At 40.1% G+C, this 22,326-nt stretch overlaps 2 protein-coding genes across 3 annotated transcripts in view; both read right to left on the reverse strand.

Annotated features, from left to right (window-relative positions):
* Positions 1 to 5,725, reverse strand: part of rhbdl3 (rhomboid, veinlet-like 3 (Drosophila)) — a 41,573-nt gene extending 35,848 nt beyond the window's left edge. The window contains exons 1-3 of the mRNA XM_086034530.1: positions 5,574 to 5,725; positions 4,975 to 5,421; positions 2,953 to 2,976 (exon numbers count right to left, since the gene is read on the reverse strand). Of these exons, the coding sequence (XP_085890656.1) occupies positions 2,953 to 2,976; positions 4,975 to 5,094 (144 nt within the window). The 5' untranslated portion in view covers positions 5,095 to 5,421; positions 5,574 to 5,725. The remainder of the gene's footprint in view (positions 1 to 2,952; positions 2,977 to 4,974; positions 5,422 to 5,573) is intronic.
* A 2,616-nt stretch (positions 5,726 to 8,341) lies between these two features.
* On the reverse strand, positions 8,342 to 21,617 carry rhot1b (ras homolog family member T1). Of its 2 annotated transcripts, XM_086032900.1 has the most exons (20): positions 21,256 to 21,617; positions 20,431 to 20,489; positions 20,241 to 20,322; positions 19,778 to 19,821; positions 19,631 to 19,684; positions 19,176 to 19,228; positions 18,338 to 18,446; positions 17,585 to 17,686; positions 16,911 to 17,009; positions 16,719 to 16,827; positions 16,077 to 16,197; positions 15,757 to 15,841; positions 15,381 to 15,526; positions 14,266 to 14,366; positions 13,998 to 14,128; positions 13,788 to 13,871; positions 13,139 to 13,261; positions 12,822 to 13,024; positions 10,936 to 11,058; positions 8,342 to 9,972 (listed from the first exon to the last, which is right to left on the reverse strand). In XM_086032900.1, exons 1-20 carry the CDS (start codon positions 21,290 to 21,292, stop codon positions 9,855 to 9,857), a joined length of 1,983 nt encoding a protein of 660 aa, XP_085889026.1. In that variant the 5' UTR covers positions 21,293 to 21,617; the 3' UTR covers positions 8,342 to 9,854. The 2 variants fall into 2 exon arrangements, with proteins under 2 accessions (XP_085889026.1, XP_085889027.1); XM_086032901.1 differs by lacking the exon at positions 10,936 to 11,058.
* Between the last annotated feature and the right edge of the window lie 709 nt (positions 21,618 to 22,326).

Here is a 22,326-nt window from a genome sequence, read left to right on the forward strand (position 1 = left end):
CAAGGTTTCACCTAATTAGACATGGAATCATCTCATCTACAGAATTGCAATGGCACTGTTTTTGTCATACCAAATTAGCCTGCTAACTATCAAAAATATAGACACACTGCCCTATTTAATGATCTATCTATCTATCAAATTTTGTATTCACAAATACTGTAACTGAGGCCTGATTCAGATCTGAGGAGACATGGGAGGAATTTTAAAAATTTAAATTGAATCACTTGATCCACATAGTGTAAATCTGGCCCAAGTTGACACTTCTTTACTGGTCAGCAAGATAAAATCCGGGTTGTTGTCGGCTCGAAAAGTCCTGACATCAAAAGAACTCTTTTCATAAGTACATTAAAATGCATGTCCTGTAAATACTTCACAGAAAAATGTTTGTTTCTAGTAGGGACGTAACGATGAATTAAAAATCGATTATTCGATTAATCGGTTTGGTTAATCTAAAAATTATGCCCTGCAGCACCACACTAGCGCACAGAGACAAGGATGGTAGCCATTTTTTTTTAATCGAACATAATCGAAAATCGAATCAGGGTTTGAGTGAATCGTTCCATCCCTAGTTTCTAGTGATCAGAATGGTACCACCCCGTCTTAATTTAAGCCTGGAAAAACCTCATCACGTCAAATTTGATTGAACCCCTTCCTGATCGTCTTATCTGGCATCCCTAGCACAATAGAGACACACGGGGCAGCAACCCGTGTCGTTGTCGACGAGAGCCCACCGGGGTCATCCGCCCTCCGCTTGACAAATGAAGCAAGTCGTCGTGAGACAAAAGGGAAGGCAGGCTGGAATAAAAGTACGCGACACGCTGCCATTTGGACACTTTTTCACATTGACGCCCACACCAAAGGCACATAAAGGAAGACTGCATGTGTACTCACACACACACACACACACACACACACACACACACACACGCAAGGGAACCTCTTGGCTTTCCCGTAATCCCCTGTGACCTCAGGAAAAAAAGGCTGAGTCTGCCACGAGCCTCTGACTCACCCTATTAAATCCCACATGCGCACACACACAAACACTTACGTTCATGCATACAATTTCTTCGAAGAGAAAGTATGGGGCCCCAGGGCAGGCAGGTGCCGGGGCAGCCGCCCACGGCGACGACTGCGTTTGCGCGTGTGGTAATAGGGGTCCGTCCGCCGTCTGTCAGCCCGACCCGCTGCTATCATCAGCTGGTCTGTTTTCCGCTCTCTTGCGATTAAAACCAAAGTGGTCTGGCTGATGCGTGCGTGTGGCCGCGTGTGCATGTGCGCCACCACACAAATTCCCTACAGTGCGTGTTCCCCGCCACTCGTCGCTGCAGGAGTTTGCTTTGACAAAAGTCAAAGGCCCGGTTTCACTTTTCAGCGAGCCAGCGGGCTTTTAGAAAAAGGATTTAAAGTGAGCGGCGTGATGCACGATTTTCATCTAAAAATACATTTGCCTAATGAGCCCAAACGAAAACGGAGCTGACGGGAAGCGAGAGCGTCCAATCTTGACCAGCTGAGACCCAAACACTTTGGAGAAAGAACACTAACTACACTGAAATCGACCCAGGTTTTTATTTTTTGGGGGGGGGGAATTCTTCTAAAGTTATTACGTAGCTCATAACACAGTCAGCAGATCTTGTGAGACCTCAGCATACCTCAATTCAACGGGCATTAAAGTGACACACATCATTTGATATTAAAAGCCTCTTAAAGCGGAAGTCAACCTAAACATATTTTTATATTTTTATATAAGAAGCAAAAAGCACTCGTTTTTAGCCATCTCTGTGGGCGGCCATTTTGTCTTCTGTCGACTGAAAATGACATCACAACTGCTCACAACGACCAATCACGGCTGACCTGTTTTCTAAACCTGAGCCGTGATTGGTCGTTGTGAGCAGTTGTGATGTCATTTTCAGTCGACAGAAGACAAAATGGCCGCCCCCGGAGATGGCTAAAAACGAGTGGATTAAAATTTAAAAGCCAGCATTTTCTGGTTTATTTTTCCTTTCTGCATATATCATTACCTTCCTAAAATAATCATTATTTTTATATGAATTATTTTTTTGCCTTAATCATATCCTTGGGATGCCGGCCACTTCTGCAAAAATTACCAAGATCCTTAGTTGAACATTTATATGATCAATTATTAATGAATATAATAGATTCAGTATTTGGCTCAGTTTGTAGTGTTTTCAGAGAAAAAAAAATATTTAAGCCATTATTTTTAGAATGTGCCGATATACTGTACCTGTAACAGGTGGTTTCTGGAACGTTATCTCCACGATAAACGGTCGTTCAATATATAAATCACTATGGAGTTATTTACTAACACTAATTTTTTTTGCCCAATAACCAATTGAAATGCCAGCAATAATGAGAAACGTTTATTGGCAAATGTTATATACAAATGTATACCACTCCTCCATTTAGTTTCGAGAAAAGATGATGCAAGTGAATGTTTATGCAATTTCTTATAATCAGGGAAATATGTGTCGGAACAAATAAGATTTTAGAAATTAAAATAGTAAATTGTCACACAGTAAGGAAATGTACAGAAAAAAAAAGGGTGTCGATTCAAGATGGATTGAGTCGTAACACATTAAAAGTAATTCCCATCGATACACCAATTCTCATCGATACACCGACATCAATTATTGATATTGTTGCTGTCTGATGAGAACTAGTTTTGTTCACCTATGACATCTGCCATGTACTGTTAAAGCACTGTATCGTTGTTGTCTAAGCATATCTCTCCAAATGTCTTATTTTAAATAAAAAAAAAACAATATTTAAAAGTTTGGGGGTGAAAAGAAAACAACATTTGGAGATACATGGAGATTCAAATTATGTTCCACCTTGGTGCTTCCATAACACAAAAAGTGCTGTTTGGAAGATACGCCGCCAGTTATTTACAGTCCAACCAAGTGCTACATGTGTGAGAAATTTTGCAGCACATACCTTGTCAAACAGCTCCTTCCATTTCTGGGAAAAGAGAAGAAGAAGAGGGAATTTAGACATGAGGCCTCAATACCTGTTTGGAAAGGATGATACTAAAAAATACTATCCTACACAGGCTGTGTGCACTGGGCTATTACCTAATCATTGTGTTCACTGAGCTGCAGCCGAAGATAATATGAAAGCGTATGACAACAAGGAGCTGCTCTCATTTGTGCGAGTATTGCCTCCTTCTCCTAAAACTAAATGACATCATTAGCGGCTCCTTCCATTGTTCTGGAACACGTTCAAGTGCTTTAAATCCACATTAAAAAGCCAATTTGCACTAAAACCGTGACTAGAGAATGTTAAGTGATGCCCAAGATTTGAGAATATGTCGGTGGTAATGTTTTCGCCATTCAAACATGGAGAACAGTGGTGGGAAAAGTAGAGAATTGCCCCAAAAATGCATTGGCAATATGAAGTATAGGCTGTTCGGAAAGTCACTGTGCATTTTCCTAATCAGATTTTAAAGCACACTTTTGAATATCAGATACAAGCCGTCAGGACGTTTCGTGTGCAAAACCACGGATACGAGAAGCTGGGCTGGAGTCCTCCAGGCTATCCCTAATCAAGTGGCTGTGCCTTATGGATACAAACAACTAACTACTTAAAGTCTCCACCGAAGGAGGAAAAAAAACCAAAAAACAAGAACCTGTAGTTTGCTTTGCCTGGGCTTCTCTTTATGGTGTTGATATACAATAAGAGTTTAATTTGTACCTTGACCACAATTGTAACTCAAAACACTCGCATCTTTAATGTGTTTTTTAAATGGAAAAAAAATAGCACTCTATTCTATTATATTTCATTAAGACGACAGCAATTACATAATTCAATAGAATTTAAATGAAATAAACCATTTTTGTCACACTTTACTCGTCGGCGCACAATGTGCTGCTCACTCTGGTGTGCACACCTAGGGACAGTGTAACACGGAGGTACGTTTATGCTGTACTGGAGACTCAGCTCCTCAGTTTCACAGTATGGAAATTATAGTAGTCGTTCTTCGCCGAAGATAAAGAAGATATGCCTGTAAGTATTGTCATATTATTTGTGTACGTGTTGCTGCGCTTTTGTGTTCAGATATCCGTTACTTAAAGGGTAACAAATACACCAGATATAGATGCTAATTGTTAGCCAGTGTGCTAATGTAGTTTCCCCATTTTATTTTAGCATTAAGGTAACAGAGGCTACGTGTTTGGTTTAAATATAGGGACGATTTCGAGTCCTCAATGAACCTAACATGCATTTTTTTGGTATGTGGTGGTAAGTAGGCATACCTAGCGAATGCATACCAAAGCAAATTGAAAAATGGGACTACGAAACCATGACATGAAACCCAACCATGAATTTTGTGAACCAATCTGCCCTTAATACACATATGATGTCCAGCAGTTTGTTCCCCATCATAATCAGTTTGTAAGCTTGTTGACAAATTTTCGGAAACAGGAACCGTGGATGATGTCCAACACTGTAAAAGGCCAGGAAAGCTATCGGAGGAGAAACTGTTGGATATTTCTGATTCTGACAGTATGCAGCATTCCATCATCATTGCAAAAGTTAGCTCAGCAGCACAGTAGTAGTCTTTCAACTGCTCATAAGCCCATGAGAAAAAAAAATAAAGCTCTCTTACCATACAAAATAATGACGGTACAAGAACTGTGAGCAACTGAAAAGAACTGGAAGACTTCTAAGGAGCGATAACAGTGTTTATTCACTCGATTGCAAGCTAACAACTGACTGCAGTGTTCAGAAACAAACTACTGTTTACTGACATTCACTGGTCACGTTCAACATTGTTGTGTTCTATTATACATAGGCCTGTATAATATTATACTACATAATATTCCAGACGTGTCTTTTAATACAAATTTAAGTGCACAGTGACTTTCTAAACACACTGAATTAAGACTCCCTATGCACCGGATTGATTAAAGGAGTGTGTCCCAATACTTTTGTCCACCAATAAAGTTGGCCCATACTCACGTCTTCGGGAGCCACTGGAAGGACGTCGGTGCTCTCCAACACTTCTATTTCCTCTCCCTCCGCGTTGGCCGCCACCGCCGGGGAGGAGGTGACCGTCAGCTCCCGGTTGCCTCCCGCCATCCTCTTCAGTCCCCCACGGTTTCTCACCGACGACCCCGCATGGCTTTTTATTCCCCCCCACTGTGGCTCCTTCCTCGGCGTCACTTTCACTTGACCACCATCGTCGTGAGGTGAGTTTAAGTGACGGGAGAAAGCATCGGAGAAGAGGCTACTTCCACATCCGCTGGAGGAAAAGTTGACACATCCGTGGATTCGAATAAAATAAATGCATAAAATAAAGGACGGGAGAGAAAACTAGGATATTCCCGGTTAGGAGATGAGGCGGCAAGTGTCCAAGTTTGGGAAGCAGCCAGGATGCTGCGCAACAGCAGCAAGGAATCGAGGACTCTGGAAAAAAAAAAAAAAAAAGAAAATTACATCATCGAATAGTAACAGCAGCGAATTCCATGTAACATTAATTGAGTTCAATACAACGTTTTTAACCAGGCTGATGTAGCAAACACTCAAGCTTTCATTAAATTTTAAGTGCGTCACAATACCCTTTTCTACGTCTGCTCGCTTAGTTAGAGCGTCTGCTATCTCCACCTCGTGGAAGTCCCACGGGGGGTGGTGGTGATGAGAAGTGTCTGCTACCCAGACGTCCTCCGCCGCCGCCGCCACCTGGTTTAAGCTCCAGTAGGGCTCCGGAGCTCCACACACGGAGGGAGAAGGGAGGGGATGGGGAAAGCTCTTCCCCTCACCCCACTACAACCCCCCCCCCATTCCTCCTCCCCTTTCAGCAGCTGACTGTCACTCACACGCTCGGTGGAAGTCATTTGGTCCTTTTGTTGCTGTTTAATGTTTTTTTTATATTGTGAATTGATTGGAAGAAGCTGTCGTTTTTATTATGGGAAGCGGGCTCACCAAAACGACAGTAGCCTTCCATGAGTATTTTACGAAGTCCTTAATTTCCCATTTGTCTGTCACAAACGGTGTTACCAAGGACATATTTTAGATTACGGGGGAAAATAAGTCACAAAAAGTGGATATAAAAGTTAACTGAATCTTCTGCCATCTAGTGGAAGAGCATTTAATTGTTGTGACTACCATAATACGTCAGTGACACAGAGCTGGGATGGGCAACTCAAATGTTGGGAGGGGGCCACAATTTTTCATCAGTGTTCCTGAGGGGCCACATAGGACCACGCACTTCCTAACCAGGTGTATGTAATGTAATGCTATTTTAAATGTGGACAAAATGTGCATATGTACAAAATATATTTCATTTTTTTACAAAATATTTTGCAATGCGTTTATAAAATACCCCCTATCCGAACGCAACAGCAAAGGATGCGAAGCAAACAACAGAATAACCACATACGGTAATTTTTTTCCCCCCAGTACAAAGAACACTATTGCATAAAATCATTCAAGGACGGCAAAAAAAAAAAAATGCTGAATAAGTCACAAGAACTCTTCTTCCCCCAATAAAAATCAACTCAGTGAAAAATGTTAATATTATTGTGGTACTTTGCTTGTCCCTTATATTATTCCAAATCCGGAAAAAAAATGCCTACTCATGTAGTATAGGGCAGTATAAATGCTACATGTCTGCCATCTAGTGGAGATTAACTACAGTCGACCCCTGCATATTTGCAGTTCGACCTCTGCGGATTCGCATATTCTTAGATTTTTTTTTCTTTTTTGTCCATCCGAGGCATACATGAACAAAGACATTTGTACTAATTATAGTGCCGGCCCAAGCACGAATGGGCCCCAATATAGAATTTGATTTGGGACCCCCTCTCACTAACGATTGTCACCGTTGATGACGCTATATAGCAGATTGTGTAGACTTTCCATGTGGTGAGCAATAAATTGTGCTATATTAATTAAAATGGGAAGAATTGCAATTGACACTGCATCAGGTGGGGCACTGCCCCATCCAACCCTGTCAATGTGCATTTAATAGTTTTGTATTATCAAGTTCAGCTAGTGTACAAACACAGGTGAATAATTCTTATTTTACAGTTCAATTTCATCGCTTTTATGGAGACATGGTCACGACATTGCAATGTTATCCCGATTAAAATCTGTTATCATCTGATATGTGATCATCCCACGTTATTAAGTACTGTCATTCTAAACATTTCTAGTGTTAAATTGCATATGTAATCCTCCTTTAAAAGCTCAAAGGTAAGGAAGGGGCCACATTGTAAATTCGAAGTGATTTAGGGGATTTTAAAATGCCCTTCCACCCTCAAGTGTGCTGCAACCAAAAATGTTAATGATCGCTCGTGTTCAGACAAGCAACCCATCCTTTAGCTGGAAACGTCCTATATGCGTAATAGTGGGGTGGAAATGTGTGTAATGGTGCACGGATGATGAGCTCTACAGTGTGTGAGTTCATTAACACCAACAGAGTGTAGTAATAGTAGCACAATGCAGTAAAAGCAACCGTTTTTTTTTTGTTTTTGTTTTTTGCTGTTACATACTTGGGGCAATGCTTGCTTTGGATGCCCATTAACTTCAGTGCACGATTCAGCTTCGCAATGAACACAGTAGAGGTTTATGTTAAAAACAGATGTAAATTGTAAATGACTAAAAATCACCAAAAAGAGTATGTGGGGAAGAAGGTCGAACACAGGCATTACTTTAGAAGTTGACTCAGTTATGAGGGAACGTGAGTGCGTTGGTTGCATGTGTTAAGGTTGCACAATCTTCTAAGTTCATGAATAGGCTTTAATGGGGATAACCTGAAAATGTGCTAAATTGCAGGTGAGTCTAAGAGGGAATTTCACATTGACGTCAGCATAAGTCTGTAAATTGATTGGTTTCAGTGTTTTTTTTCTGCACAATGCTGTCATCTGGTGTTTGGAAAAAATACTGCACCATACGGAGATTTTGTTAAATTTTAGTCCATTTTGACCGCATTATGTAGCTACACAAGGGGTAAAAACAGCTCTCTCTATGATGCAGTAGAGTTTCACAGCCCACCACTGCAAACTAGAACCATAATAAAGAACAAATTACTAAATGAACAGTTCTCTGACAGCAGCATTGGATTTCAAATGTCATCTATTGCCTTTCTGTATGGACTTTGCATGCTCTCCTCTCACTACTAACAATCTAAACCAAGCAAAAAAGTAACTAAAAAATAAAACACAAATCTCCAAAAATGTTGGTTGAAAAAGTGAGTTGAAAAAATATATAAACATCTATAAGTAGCTTTATGATGCACATTTTTTTCAATACTACTTTAAAAATCTGCACATTTTTTAGAGACATATAAGAAGGATTGACAGTTGTGCGGAAAAATTCAGGCATGTTGTCAGACCAGATGATTTGTATTTATTGTGATTTTTCCCAAATGGTAGGCAAGCAGTAGACTGACATTGTTGAATCATCTGCTAACAGAAACTCAGTGGGGATTTCAAAAGAGTCATAGGGCGAAACTATGATGTTTTCATTTTCTGCTATAGCACATAAATAATTATGGCGAGTCATGCATGGATTGTGGTCAGAAAATATAAAGCGCGCAAATGTATTGCAGCATGTCTGTAAATTATACAGGTCACATAAATAAAAAAAATAAAAGAAATCAATACCATCACTGCTAAAGTGTCACGTCAGCTTGTCTGAAGGACAAGTACAGTTATTTACAGTATGTACACTATCGCAAATTAAAATATTGCATGTCTCACACTTGACAAGTGCACTCAACAGGCTATCAAAAAAAGCTATTTAAAGAGGAAGTCGGCCCAAACATTTTTTTTCAAGAATATGTTCAATGTAAATTCGTCATGACATCACAGAGCCTCGCGTCTCGGATAACGATCAAGCGCGGCTCACCTGTTTTCTGAAGCAGAGTTATGGTTGGTCATTATCTGAGCCCTGCGGGTGTGTGATGTCATTTTCAGTCGACAGAAGTGACATAATGGCCGCCCCAGAGATGGCTAAAAACGGGTGAATTTTGCTGCTTACCTCACATTTCATATTAATAATATTGCCTTCAACTAGTGGGCACTGCATAGAACATATTCTTCAAAAAATATGTTTGGGTTGACTTCCACTTCCAGGAACACATTCAATATACAAATTAATATGCATCAATCAGCAGCTTCCTCTTATATTCCTCTGATATAAATATATGATGTTTTCTTTCTGCACACATCCACAATAAGCAAAATTACACTTTGAAGTAGAAAATTAAATATTGTAACTTTTTTTTTTTTTCTAAGCACACTATAGGCCGGTGCATCTCAAGTCAGGAATTGGGTACCTTTGTAGATGCACTAGATGGACAAAAGTATCGGGACATATAATGAAGGAACGCTCTCTTTGCGGCTATAACAGCTTCAAATCTTCTGGGATTTTTTGGGGGACGATTTTGGAGCATGCTAATGGGTAACACCCATTTGTGATGGGTTTCTTCTACACCAAACCCACCCAGGCATGCCTTTATCGACCTGGCTTGAACAAAAAAAAAGGGACTTCAGCAAACTGTTCCCACCAAGATGGATGCATTAAGTTGTACAAAATACGGAAGACATGATATGAAAAATGACTATTGATTGATTGTTTTGCTGGCCCCTGAAAACAGTTGATTTCAGCAAGACAAGAAATGCGGTGTACGTAGTGGCCTATAATACTTGATCTTTGGGGTATATTGAGGAACGCATGTCAAGGGCATGTTATTAAAACACCTGAAAACTTTCAAAACAAATAATATATCTTCTTTAAAGGGGTCGAACACACTCACAGCCGATTGACTGTCCCAATACTTTTGTATTCATACTGTGTACTGTACAAGAAGAGCTTATGGGTTGTAATGAGAGGCATCACCGCGGCTTGAGCAGAACTCTGTACATTGCGAAACCCATCACGGCAAACACGGTGGCGCCTACGCTTGCTCTCAGCCAGAAGGTGGCGCTCTTCAGGTCCGCTTGGCTCATATGTCTGTGGCAAAGACAAGAGAAGAGGCGTCGGAATCCATGATGTCATCATAACACCCTTCAAAGAAGTGTTATTCAGGTGTATGAACAAAGGGGGATGGGCAAAACAGGACGACATGGAGAAAAATATACATCAGGGACATGTCAAGGATGAAAGATGGTGATGAAGTGGCCCCAAAAAAAAAGAAAAAAAAAGATGAGAAAGGATCCAGGACAGTCAGTTTGATGGCTCAGCAGATGAACAAAAAGGATATCAACCTAATGACAACAAAAGGAAGAATCGAAATAGAGACAACATGCTGGCCGGAGAACGCAAGGAAAAGGAAGGAAAAAAAAGAAAAAAAATGAGGAAAAGAGGGATGAAAATGACAAATGAAAGACAATGTGATGGCTGGAGGTTCTTTTTTTCTTTTATTGTTTTTTTTTGTGTGTGTGTGTGTAACTTTCTGTCTATACTTTTTGATCTATCATTGATTCTGATTCTGCATGCATAAACAAACCCACATTCCTTATTTGTACTGGTAAAATAATAATTTAAATGTCTTATGACTGTCAAAGTGATTCTGTTTATTAGTGTCAGAATATGAGGGCCACCTGAAAAATAATAAATACTACAAATTATGAACAAGTCATAAAATTACCAGAATAAAGTCCAAATATCAGACAAAAATCATAGTTTCAAGAATGTATGCGTGACATTTAACTTATTAAAAGTACATTAATAATTGAATTAATATTTTTGACGATTTAAAAAAAAAAAAAAGGATGATTCTTGTACCTTTTCTCATATGAAGTCATTTGTTCATCATAATAGTACTTTATTCCTGTAACTTACAACTTAATTGTCACTATATTCAAACTTTCACATAATTCTACTTTATTATGTGTGGGAATGAAAAATGAAAGTAAAGTGATAAAAAAAAAAAAAAAAAACGCCTGGATGAGTAGAAAGATCTTGGACTAGGACCTGCGGAGAACCACAGCGTGGAGTTTGGCCCTGACCGTCTGCAGCAGCTCGGAGTTGAGCAGGTTCTGACACAAGCAGAAGGTGCAGCGGTTACAAGTGCACATGCAGCGCAGTCGTGCGTGGCTGAGGAGAAACACACACACATACGCACGCACGCAAGATGAAGAAGCTGGAAAGGATGCCATCATGTAGAAATCCGCGCAGAGCCGCCACCGAGAGAAGGCAATCATACAAAGGCATCAGTTGTGGTTAAAGTCCACGAAAATTCAATGAAGCGCGACTGCCGATGCTGCCGCAGGCCGGGGAGCCTCCACAGGGAACGAACGTGAGCGCCGCTGTGCTTGAGTGGGGGAAATGCAACGGTGCCGCAGGGCAGCCAAGTGTACTGATGCGTTTAGTGAGTGAAGTCAAGTGAGTGACGCAGCAAAGTGGTGAAACATCCACCGCAACAGACAATCTTTGTCTGACTCCTGGTGCGCACACGAGAGCAAGATGTTGAATGTTAAGCCAGACTTAGAGCAGGTGGTTTTTTTTTTTTTTGGTTTTTTGTTTTGCTCAAGGGCTTCCATAAAAACAGTTGTGAAAAAATAAAGGAAGGAAAGACGGGAAGCAAAAAAATAAGGAAGGAAAGAAGGAATGAAAGAAAGGGCCGAGGGTAGGAAGGTCAGAAAGAAATGAAGGAAGGAATGAACAATGAAGGGAAGAGAAATGAAGGAAGGGAGCGGCAAAATGAAGCAAGAAAGGGAGGAATGAAAAAAGTAATGGAAAAAGTGGACAAAGTAAAAAAAATATAACAGGAACAAGAGAGCTACTGGCAAAAACAAAGGCAAGAAAGGAGGGGAAAAATAATCAAAGACGGGAAGAAAGAAAGGAAGGCAGAGAGCAATGAATGAACTAAAGAAGGAATGAAATAATGAAGGAAAGAGAAATGAAGGAAGGAATGAAGTTTAACTGAAAGGGAATGTAAGAAAATAATGAACGGAAGGAAGGGGGATACAAAAAGGAAGGAAGAAAGGAATAACAATGAAGGAAAAGTAGGACACAAGAGGGGAAGGAATGGAAGAAAAAAATAATCAGGGAAGGAAGGAAGACAAAAAGGACAGAAAAGGAATGGAAGGAAGAAAGATATGAAAATTGGAAAAAAAAAAGAATGGAGGGAAAATCAATTTAAAAAGGAAAGAAAGTAAATAAGATCTAAAGGGAAAGGAAGGAAAACTGAACAATAGAATGAAGGAAATGAAGGAAAGAAGACAATAAAGAAGAACAACAACAGAAATGAACAAATAATAAAATAAAAAGGAAGGAGGTATTAAAGAAAGCAACAAAGGAAAAGAAAGGAAGGACAAAAAAAGAAAAAAAACGGAAGAAAGGACTGAAAGAATGACGAAAAGAAAGGCAGGAAGACAGTATTTCCTCATTTGTTGTGAGGGGCCATTTAATTACTCAACCGCAGAGAGCTCCAGGAATTTAAGGATAAGGAATTAATGCAAGGGCTTTATTTGTGCAAATGCATTCTTACAAAATACCGGGAGACTAATGTTCAGATTGTCCTTCATTTGTCTTGAACTTGTGTTAAAATGTTCATCATCTTTTGCTCCACTTTCACTTAAAACTGCACCTTTACAACTTTACAGACATCTTGTCAGCTGTGCCGGTTGTGTGCTTTGCAGTAATGATGTCAACTGCGCCACCTGGCGGTATCACTGACAGTAAAGGGAATTACTGCCCCCTAGTGGTACCGCCTATTATATATTGTTCTGGGAGAGCTGTCTACTTGTGATGCTGCGATTATTCAGTCACTACTTGATTCATTTAGCTGTCTGTGAGAAGGGAACGAATTGTTGTGCCACAATTCAAAGACGCGTTGGTGATGTGGGCATACTTACGGGTACATGGCCATGGTGCTGAGTTTGGTGTAGATGTCTCTGCCAGGCGATCCGGCAGTGTTACAGGTGAACGACTGCGGAGGAGGCATTTTGTGCCGCCGACAGAAGTCCAGAGGACTGCATCCGTAGAACTGCTTGGTCTCGGGCAGGTCAGACTTGGCCGCGATCATCATGCACGGGATTTTGCAGTCCATGAAGTATTGCTACGAAAGCAAGGGTGACAGACAATGTTGAGATGCTGATCAAATCAGGGATATATATTTTTATTTTTTTTATTTTTTTATTTTTTTACAGATCAGTTGTCACGGGAATTGTACCTTGAAGACCTTGGCGCAGTAATCGAAGGAGTACGGGTTGCTGACGTCATACACCAAGCAGATGATGTCACAGGTCAGGTCGGCGTCAGACAGGTAGTCCAAGTCAGGGAACACTTCATGAAGCTGAGAAAAAAAAAAAGCGCTGACTTTGGTCTTAATTGTTCTAAACGGAACGAACAAGATCAAGTGGCCGAAATGAAAGAGGGAAGTCTGGGCTAATATGCACTTTATACAAATGGATTTTAAGTCATTAAACTCACCTTTTTACGGAAGAGGATTAGGGCCAGTGGTGGAAAAAAAATAGGTTGGCAAGATTCTCACGTTTATCTCAGAATTCTGACTTTAAAGTGAGAATTCTGAGAATAAAGTCAGTCGGAAATTCTGAAATAAAAGTGAGAATCTTACCAACCTTATTCCCCCCCCCCCGGCCACTGGCCCTAATCCTCTTGAGTACCTTTAAACACTACCACACAATAATACATTTTCAGGAATACCATCAAATTGTAACGACAAAGTAGACAACACAGGCTACTGGAAACTGCATCAGGGAGAAGGATAACATGCTTTCATTTTCACTTTTGACTTTATTGCACTCTTTATGGAAATGTACATCCAAAGATGGCCATGAATCTTAAAGCGAGACACTTACTAGAAGGTATTTCTCCTGACCGTAAACAAAGGTCGTGCTGATGGCGTAGTAGGATTTATGTTCCTCTTTGATCATTTGCTGGTGCTGAAACAACAACAATCACATAAGTAGGGAAATAAATGTAGATTTATATCATTATGTAAAGGTCAGCCACAGTGACAAATTGCTTATTTATTTATTTTTCATGGCTGGAGACATTTTGTGGTTTACCATCAGGTTTCTCCCCAAAAAGGCTTGGAGGAAGCCGCTTTTCCCACTGCCAACATCTCCGAAGACGTTGCAGCGGAACACGCCGCGTTGCGTCTGCTTCTTCTGCAAGTCAATCTTCTTATCCCTAGTCACTGGGGGGGGGGCAAATGTCACGTACGCGCCACAGGATAAGTTTCGACCTGTCCCGTGCACGTCACATGCTCGCAAGTCTCAACAAATCATTGGATACGTATGAAATAAATAAATAAAAAATATGTTTGCAGTTTACCAGTTATTCCTGCAGCTTGGGACTCCTGCTCAGCAACAATTGAATAACCAAGGTAGCCCAGATACTCTAGGCAACGCTGCACATCCAGATAAGTTGTTAACCTGGAGCAATTAAAATAATAAGGGCAATTATGACCAATTACGGAAATGTGAAATTGTTTAAAAAGCATTACAAAAAAGCAAACATTCTGTGGCTTCCATTAATAAACAAAGAATAGAACAAATATAAAAAGCTTAGATAGGTTAATTTAAAAAAAATATATATCTGAAAAAATAAAATGTGTTAAATACTATTGGCATTTAAAATGAAAAGAAATACTTCGAAATACTAGAATTACTTTCAACAAATAAAATATATGCACAAATAAAATTAAGTCAAATAGGTTTTATCTCAAATAAAAATAAAGGTACATTTTAAAAACAAGTTGATTTCATGAAAATAAAAACAAGACACGAATGAATTCAATTTTCAAAAATAAAAAAAACATAGCTAAATCTTCACAAATTAAGAGAATAATTATGAAAAACATATAAATAATTCCTTTTTATATTAAAAAATCTTTTTTTATAATGCCATTTTTTTGAGCACAGAAAAAAATTAATCACAAAATCTTTTTTAGTGCAAATAAGGGACTGTTTTGAATCAAGATAGAAGAGTGATGAGCATACAGTTGTGCTCAAGAACCACATTTGTTTTAAAATCAAACAGATGGGCCAAGTCATTCCTAGATGAGTTAAACAATCAAAAAAGTTTAAATAAATAATAAAACGATTCATTCTCATATTTTACTTTATTACTTATAATTAATGTAATGATATCTATTTAACCAATTATTTAACAAAGAAAACAAAATAAACACATGTGCAGCACATGTTTTTTATTTTATTTTAACTAATAGTTGTGTATTTTACTACCTGTATTTACAACACATTGCTAAAAAATGAATAAATACACCCAAAAATTTTTTTTAGGGAAAATAAAATTAAATTGCAGGACACTTGATCATGTAAAATGTTCTTTGAGAACGGAGCGGGCATCATGAGGCCCATGTGCCATAATTTTCCCACCCCTGTGTTTGAAGAAAAAAAAAAAAAAAAAAAAAGGAGGCCACTCACGTCCACTGTGAGAGATAACCCTGGTAGGTGATCCAGCCCTGCTCGTTGGTGCACACTGTGTTGTTGACGTCAGGACCCCAGGGCATGTAGGGAAAAACATCAAACAAGTCCCTCAGCTCCTCTGGCGACAAGGCACAGTCACGGTCCTGACATGACACAGAGCACAGCGCGTGATCCACTTTCACTGTCGCACTTTCCCCTCCAAGCTCACTGCTAATTCTCCTGTCAACAAGTGAAATCAAGCCCTAGCAGGGGGTCAGCACTGGCTGGCTTCAGTAGGTGGGGGGGGGGGGGGCAATTAGGTTATGGACAGTAATGCAGACTGAGCGGCTTTTCGGAGTTGAAAGAACATGCAGCCAAACGTCACGGATTATACCTTGTCATGTTTGTCGAAGACGCTCTGCAAGAAGAGGTAGGCTGTGTGGTTGAGCTCCGTGGTGCAGTCAGGGGGAATTTTTAGCCTGTAAGGTCACCGTGGAAAACGACGGTCAAACAACCAAACACTTGAGAGGAAGACGGGAAATACCAGAAAAGTGGTGATAATGTAGAAATGAATGTTGTGAGTGACACACCACGATAGGGAGGCCCTAAACGCACGGATGTGGAGAGAACTGTGGAAAATTGCCTAAAGGCCCAAAAACACTAACAGTAGTCCCCCCCCTTCATGATGATAATGCGAGAATGAACAAGACATACGGAGGGAAGAGGTAGTCCTGATTGAGCTCCAGGTCGTCGTCGTATCCAAACCTTCTGAGCACCGTCCACGTTGTTTCGTGGCGACCTCGCTGGATGAACAGCGTGTGGAGGAACAGGAAGCCTGCAAAGGGAAGACGAAGAAGCGATACGGTTCATATTAAAAGGGGAACCCTAACACATTTTTTTCAAGAATATGTTCTATGCAAGCCCGCTAGCCTAAACACAGCATTCTGATTAATATTGCGTTTGTGGAATAAGAGTTAATCCACCCGTTTTTAGCCATCTCTGGGGGCGGCCATTTTGTCACTTCTGTCGACTGAAAATGACATCACAACCGCTCAATCTAAGCTTCAGAAAACAGGTGAGCCGTGATTGGCCGTTACTTGAGCCCTGAGCAGTTGTGATGTCATTTTCAGTCGACAGAAGTGACAAAATGGCCGCCCCCAGAGATGGCTAAAAACGGGTGGGTTAACTCTTATTCCACAAACGCAATATTAATCAGAATGCTGTGTTTAGATTTGTGGGCTTGCATAGAATATATTCTTGAAAAAAATATGTTTGGGTTGACTTCCTTTTTAAGGCTAGAGACAAATATAACTTCCTCAATGTGTGTGCGTGCGGGCATGTTTTAAGAGTACCAACCTTTTAGAGTGAGTCCATTGTCGCACACTCCATCACTCAAATTCTTCCTCACGACATTTTTCACATCCTCCAAGGCTTGCGGCTCAAGTGGCATGTTGAAACATGTTCTCTATGTGGACACAAAATACATTTTTTCCGATCCTCATGTTGACGCATTCAATTCTCAATAATATCAGCAAACAGGGAAATTACCTGAAAGAAGTTGAGCTGACAATCGTTGAGAATTCCGTCGTTGTCCAAGTCGGACACTTTGAAGATTCGGGTCAGCGCTTTGACACAAAGTGGCTTCATCTGGGAGCAAAACACAACTATATGATGGATTTATATTTACAGTCAACCCCATTGGAGCAGGGGTGGGCACATTTTTGTGCTCAAGGGCCACATTTGATATTTTTCTAAAAACAGGTTATTTGTAGATGAGCTTTAAAAAAAAAAAAAAAAAAAGTGCATGTAAATCCATCCATCCATTATTCGAACTGCTTATCTCTGTAAAATAATTAATTGTAATAAACAGTTGTTATTTACAATTAATTTTGTTATTTAGTTACACAAATGAATACAATATTGATAAGAAATGAACGTTTAATAAGCCAATTTTAGAACAAAGCAGCCAAATTAAAACAACAAACACTGCAGTGCTCTTGATAACACTGTACTACGCCCATCTCCGCCATCGAGACATGAATGGTGGTAGAAACCACATCACACCAACTTGTTGAAATGATACATTTTTGTGGTGAAGTTGGCTAAATTCAAATTTCAGTGTCACGGAGAGAACAACAGACATTATGCTGTGATCTCAAGTATTATTATAAACCACACAGTCCTTTTTGGCTTATTTTGTTTTATTTCATGGCGACACTTACATCTTTCTTCTCCGGACAGTAGAGGGGGCCTGTGGGATGGAGGACAGCCTTTTGGGCATAGTAGAACAGCTCCGAGATGTTCTTCAGATTCTTGGCTGAGCACTGGAAACCATGAAACAAGAGTGGTTTCAAGAGGGGGGGCGGGGTTACTAGTGTGCAGCACATGAGTTAGTAGTAAATAAGCCTTAAAGCCGGCGGAATCACGCTTGACTTGGCATGGGGAGACTACAAAGTGACAGTGCATTGGAAACATTCTCTTGCCCAGTGTGTGTCCACGTGTGTGCGTCTGGCACGGCCAGACAGGGTATTAAAACGCAGGATCCGTCTGAGCGCCATGCCTGCTCTGATTATCCCGTCTGAGAAAACACAGGTGATGCTCCATAAGCGGGAGGACTTTAAGTACCATTTTGTATGCTATGTAAAAGTGTGTGTGTGTGTTTGGGGGGGGGGGGGGGGGGAAGAAGCATAGGGAAGAATAGCATTAGCAGTGTGTATTGTCCAGGAATGATGACAGTGGACCTCCGCTAGTCACGGAGGAAAGCGATTTTCCCCTAAAAGTGACATTCCTAAAGAAATTCCTACATTAGACTTCATACCAGACCATACCATGCTAGATTCCCAAAATAAAAAAACATGAATAAGCAACTTGGGAGAATGCCAAACAGTCAATGTGTCTTTCAGGTCCGAGTGACAACATGAAGTGGGTAACATTAACTCGCTTGCGCCGCCTTATTAGCGAGAAAGGTTTCCCACCTCGACGCAGGTCTCGATCTCGCTGAACTGGTTCATAATGGGCAGGATGGTCTCCATGCTACTGTGCTCCACCAGGTCGGACTTGTTTCCCACCAGGATGAGAGGAACCCTGGATATGCAGTAACACACATGGGGGGAAAAAAATATTTTAAAGGGCTCATAGTTTGGAAAGTTGACTTTTTATGGGCTTGTATGTAAACACTTGGGTCTCTGGAATGGCTGCCCACCCAAAAAGTGTAAAATTACACAACCAAGTAAATCTTTTGTTATGTGCCTATTTCTCAAAATAAATGTAAGTGAGGCGTTCGATATTTGCGTCCACAGCGGGGTAATGTACATGTCCGTGCGTCACATACACACAGCATAGTGTATGAAGTGCTGCCTCCGTGAATGAAAACACTTCGATTGTCTTTCTGGGGCTCTCTCCCCACAGACATGTAAAACACCTGGGAATTATTTTAAGTTGTGGGTGGGGAAAAAAAAATGGTGAGAGAAGATATGTCCAAAATGAAATGTGCATTTCAAGTCATTCATTCTGGCACATTTCAGCTTTGCAGATTTATACTCACCGCCCTCAGAATTAACCACACCTCCACGATCCACTCCAAATAGAGCCAATACAAGAACCGCATCAAAAATGCTGCCTTTACTAATATACTAATGCTCAGCTTTGATTGACAATGTCAATTCACAAAATGTTTATTATTAATGACTTAACTTGCAGCGGTGAAGAAGTGGACAGCATTATATTGAGAGCTTTCACCAATTACAGTACTTCATGAGAAATATTCGGAACAACTATAGCAGTGCAGTTCAAAAACAGAGACAAAATACACACCGACTATCCTTGTCCGTGTTGTCAAGAATGAGCGGGATCCAATAGCTGGTCACCTAAAGAAGAGAACAAAAAAAAGATACCATGATCAATGCCATTTCTATACTATTAGCATCCATCCGTCCATTTCAGATAGCGCTTCCCTTCATACGGGTCACAGGTGGGCTAAGAGCCTATATCAGCTGACTTTTGTAGTCAGAAGAGGCACAACACCCCCTCACATTCAATCCATGTTTAATTTACGGACAATGAAAAAGAAAAGCTACACGCTGTCTGTCGTCTTCGTCTGCCTAAAAATGTCCACATTTCAGCCTACAAATACTTCAAATTTAAAAGAACACTTTGCAGTTTTTTGTGTAATCTCTTCCCGGTGAGCCGATGCGCGGACGTACTAGCCACTAGAACGCAGCTATCAGCATCATGGTCATTATTATCATTACTCGGGGGGGAAAACTCACCTTCTCTATCGACGTCTTATTGTTGACAGAGTACACAATGCAAATCACATTTGCCTGTAGAAAAATAGACAAGGGGCCAAGTAAGCGTCTGCTGAATTCGGCACTTTACTTAACATGGATTCTACAAAATAACAACCTGATACTGACCTTTGAGATCTCTTGCAACAACTGCTCATCTGTCTGCTCAGCTTCTGCACAGGGAAGACAAATGATACGATTAATGATAAAACATCGAGCCACAACTTAGAACCAGAAATGAAAGTTATAGCAATAAAAGGAAACAGCCGTGGTTGCTCGGTACAATACAGTATAATTACTGTAATTCAGTTAATCAAATGTATATATTCATTTCACAAGCAGATTCTAACGTACATTAGACCGTATGTAGATGAATGACTAGCATTAAAAATAAGAAGTTTACCCACATACTCACTGCTTTTTGTTCCTTCTTCATTACAGGCCTCAAATAGTGAGTGCTATACTGTGTTTTTTACACTTGCGTGAGAGTTAGTAATGCTAAAATGCTACTTAAAACATTGCTTGTGTCGTTCATGAAGGTTTTTATGACGGGTTCCACAATGTAAACACACATTCCTAGGCTTTCAATTACCTGAATAGTCCACAATGTGCGTGGGGACTCTCTCTGGAGTGACATCTGCGGGTATGGTTATTTCCTCAGCTCGGTAAGGAACCTGACAAAAAATATTCACTTCCCTTCAATACTGAGGCTGATCTCTCCCCATAAGACCGCACGTACTCTCTGGGAAGTTTAAGTAACAAGGATAGTTATTGATCCCTACCACAGTTGGGAATTCCTCGCTGACCAGGGACATGATGAGCGACGTCTTTCCCACCTTGGCTGCGAATCAAACAATACATGTGAGAATGTAGAAGTCAGTGATAAGTAGCATTCAGTTCAATTTAAAGGTTCATGGACACTGACCAAATACCAACACCGCACCAGGCTAGTTAACCTATTGTGAGTCTACTGTCAACAGAGATGTTTCAACAGAGATTCAAACCAAATCACTATTCCACTTGGTTGCCTTTTTGTTGTCATATTACAGTAGTTCCTTTTATAATTGTAATTATGAGGAAGGACATTCAGACGAGAACAATGAAAACATGCAAACAACAAGTATGCAGTCTTGATGGTTTGGAAAGGAAATTTAAATAAATTGAAACCACCGGCATACATGACCATTCATATGCTTTGGGTTGTATATATGTTTTTTAAAATACAATTTGTGCACACTTTTGTGGGCATAATTTTGCATGGTCTTGCAAACATCAATAACTAACCAAATGAAAATTCTGCCGTGTGCCAACTGTTTCAAATGCGAATGAAACAAGTCTTCTGCTGAGAATAATACAGCAAATCTATTAGTCATCATTAATGTATCGAAAAGGTCATGTCTTCGTAAAGTAAAACATCAAGTCGTGCCAACATGGGTGTGATCATGCCCTCAAGGTTATTAATAACGTCCTGTATAAATTGAGGATAATAGTCCACTGCAATAGTGAATGGGATGCACACGTTGTGGACAATGAATGACATCCAGTTAGAGTACAGCAATGCAGATGCACACCACAGAGCAGTGAAATGACTGAAAAGATACACTCACGTTCTCCAACCAGTAAGATCCTGACGTCCTTGCGCATCGTCACCGGTGTGTCGTTCTCCTACGCCACGGCCGTACAATGTGTCACACATTTATGCTCCCGTAGGCAAGGAGGATGCTCACAGCCCGGCTAGCAAGATAGCTAGCTAGCCGCTACATTCGCATGTCACGGCGCCGACACTTAAAATGCTCAACATGAGACAGGGAGTAGTTCAACAAAAAAATATTCGGAACATAAGCTGTTTATGCTGACAAGTTAGTCGCAAGCCACAAGGCGACGAGGAGCCTCGGTGGAAGTTCAGGGATCTCACTTAGCTAATCTACTCTGACAGCATTAGCAGGCGGTGCCGCGGTAGCTAGGCTCTTTGACCACGCCCCTCCAAGTCAGCTGACCTAGAAGGGGAGGCGATGAGCACGACTGTCAGTTCTGATATTTATTATTGTTTAATTTCCTATGTCGATTTAAATGAAATTTTATTTAAAAAAAAAAAAAAAACTAAAATAACTAAAAAAAAACATCAGTCAACCAACGGTACGGTTTGTTGGTTCCATTCTTTTAGCATTTTAACTTCAGCATTTGTGTTTTTCAGGTTGTTTTTTGTCTATTTCTGAATATTTTTTTTCTGAAGATGTTTCTAATAAATTATTCGGAAAACAGAAGCAGAAAACATATTCTATAAATAAAAATTACAGACATTCAGAAAATCGTGGGAATCTGTGAAACAGAAAAAAAATACTCTGAAAATTGAAACTAAAAACATTCTTATTGAAATAAAAACAACCCCACAAATATTTTCATTTTTTTGTTAATATTGATATTTTTCATTCATTGACTATTTCATTCTTAAAATGAACTATTTTACAGAGTCTCCAACGACAGGTTTCCCAAATTGTAGTTCGAGAGACAAAATGGAATCCAGCTGAATTTGTTTTGGGTCGCTTGTTGTCACAGTGTTACCAGCTATTTTATTAAACATCAAGTAGGCAAACGATTTTTTAAATTATTACTATTCATTCATTACCTCCAATATAAATCAAACAGCATGGTGGATGGCTGGCGATCAATCCAGTGTG

Source organism: Filicampus tigris, chromosome 6, assembly GCF_054856515.1.
Source record: "Filicampus tigris isolate MCC_2025a chromosome 6, RoL_Ftig_1.0, whole genome shotgun sequence".
Taxonomy (NCBI): Eukaryota; Metazoa; Chordata; class Actinopteri; order Syngnathiformes; family Syngnathidae; genus Filicampus; species Filicampus tigris.

Bases quoted from the DNA above. Each gene is read 5' to 3' on its own strand.
- rhot1b (XM_086032900.1), bottom strand. From the start codon at position 21,292: ATGCGCAAGGACGTCAGGATCTTACTGGTTGGAGAAC. The intron at 20,323-20,430 runs GTAGGGATCAAT...ATTTTTTGTCAG, and splicing joins GCGAGGAATTCCCAACTGTG to GTTCCTTACCGAGCTGAGGA. The intron at 19,685-19,777 runs GTCAGTATCAGG...ATTTTTCTACAG, and splicing joins TGTTGCAAGAGATCTCAAAG to GCAAATGTGATTTGCATTGT.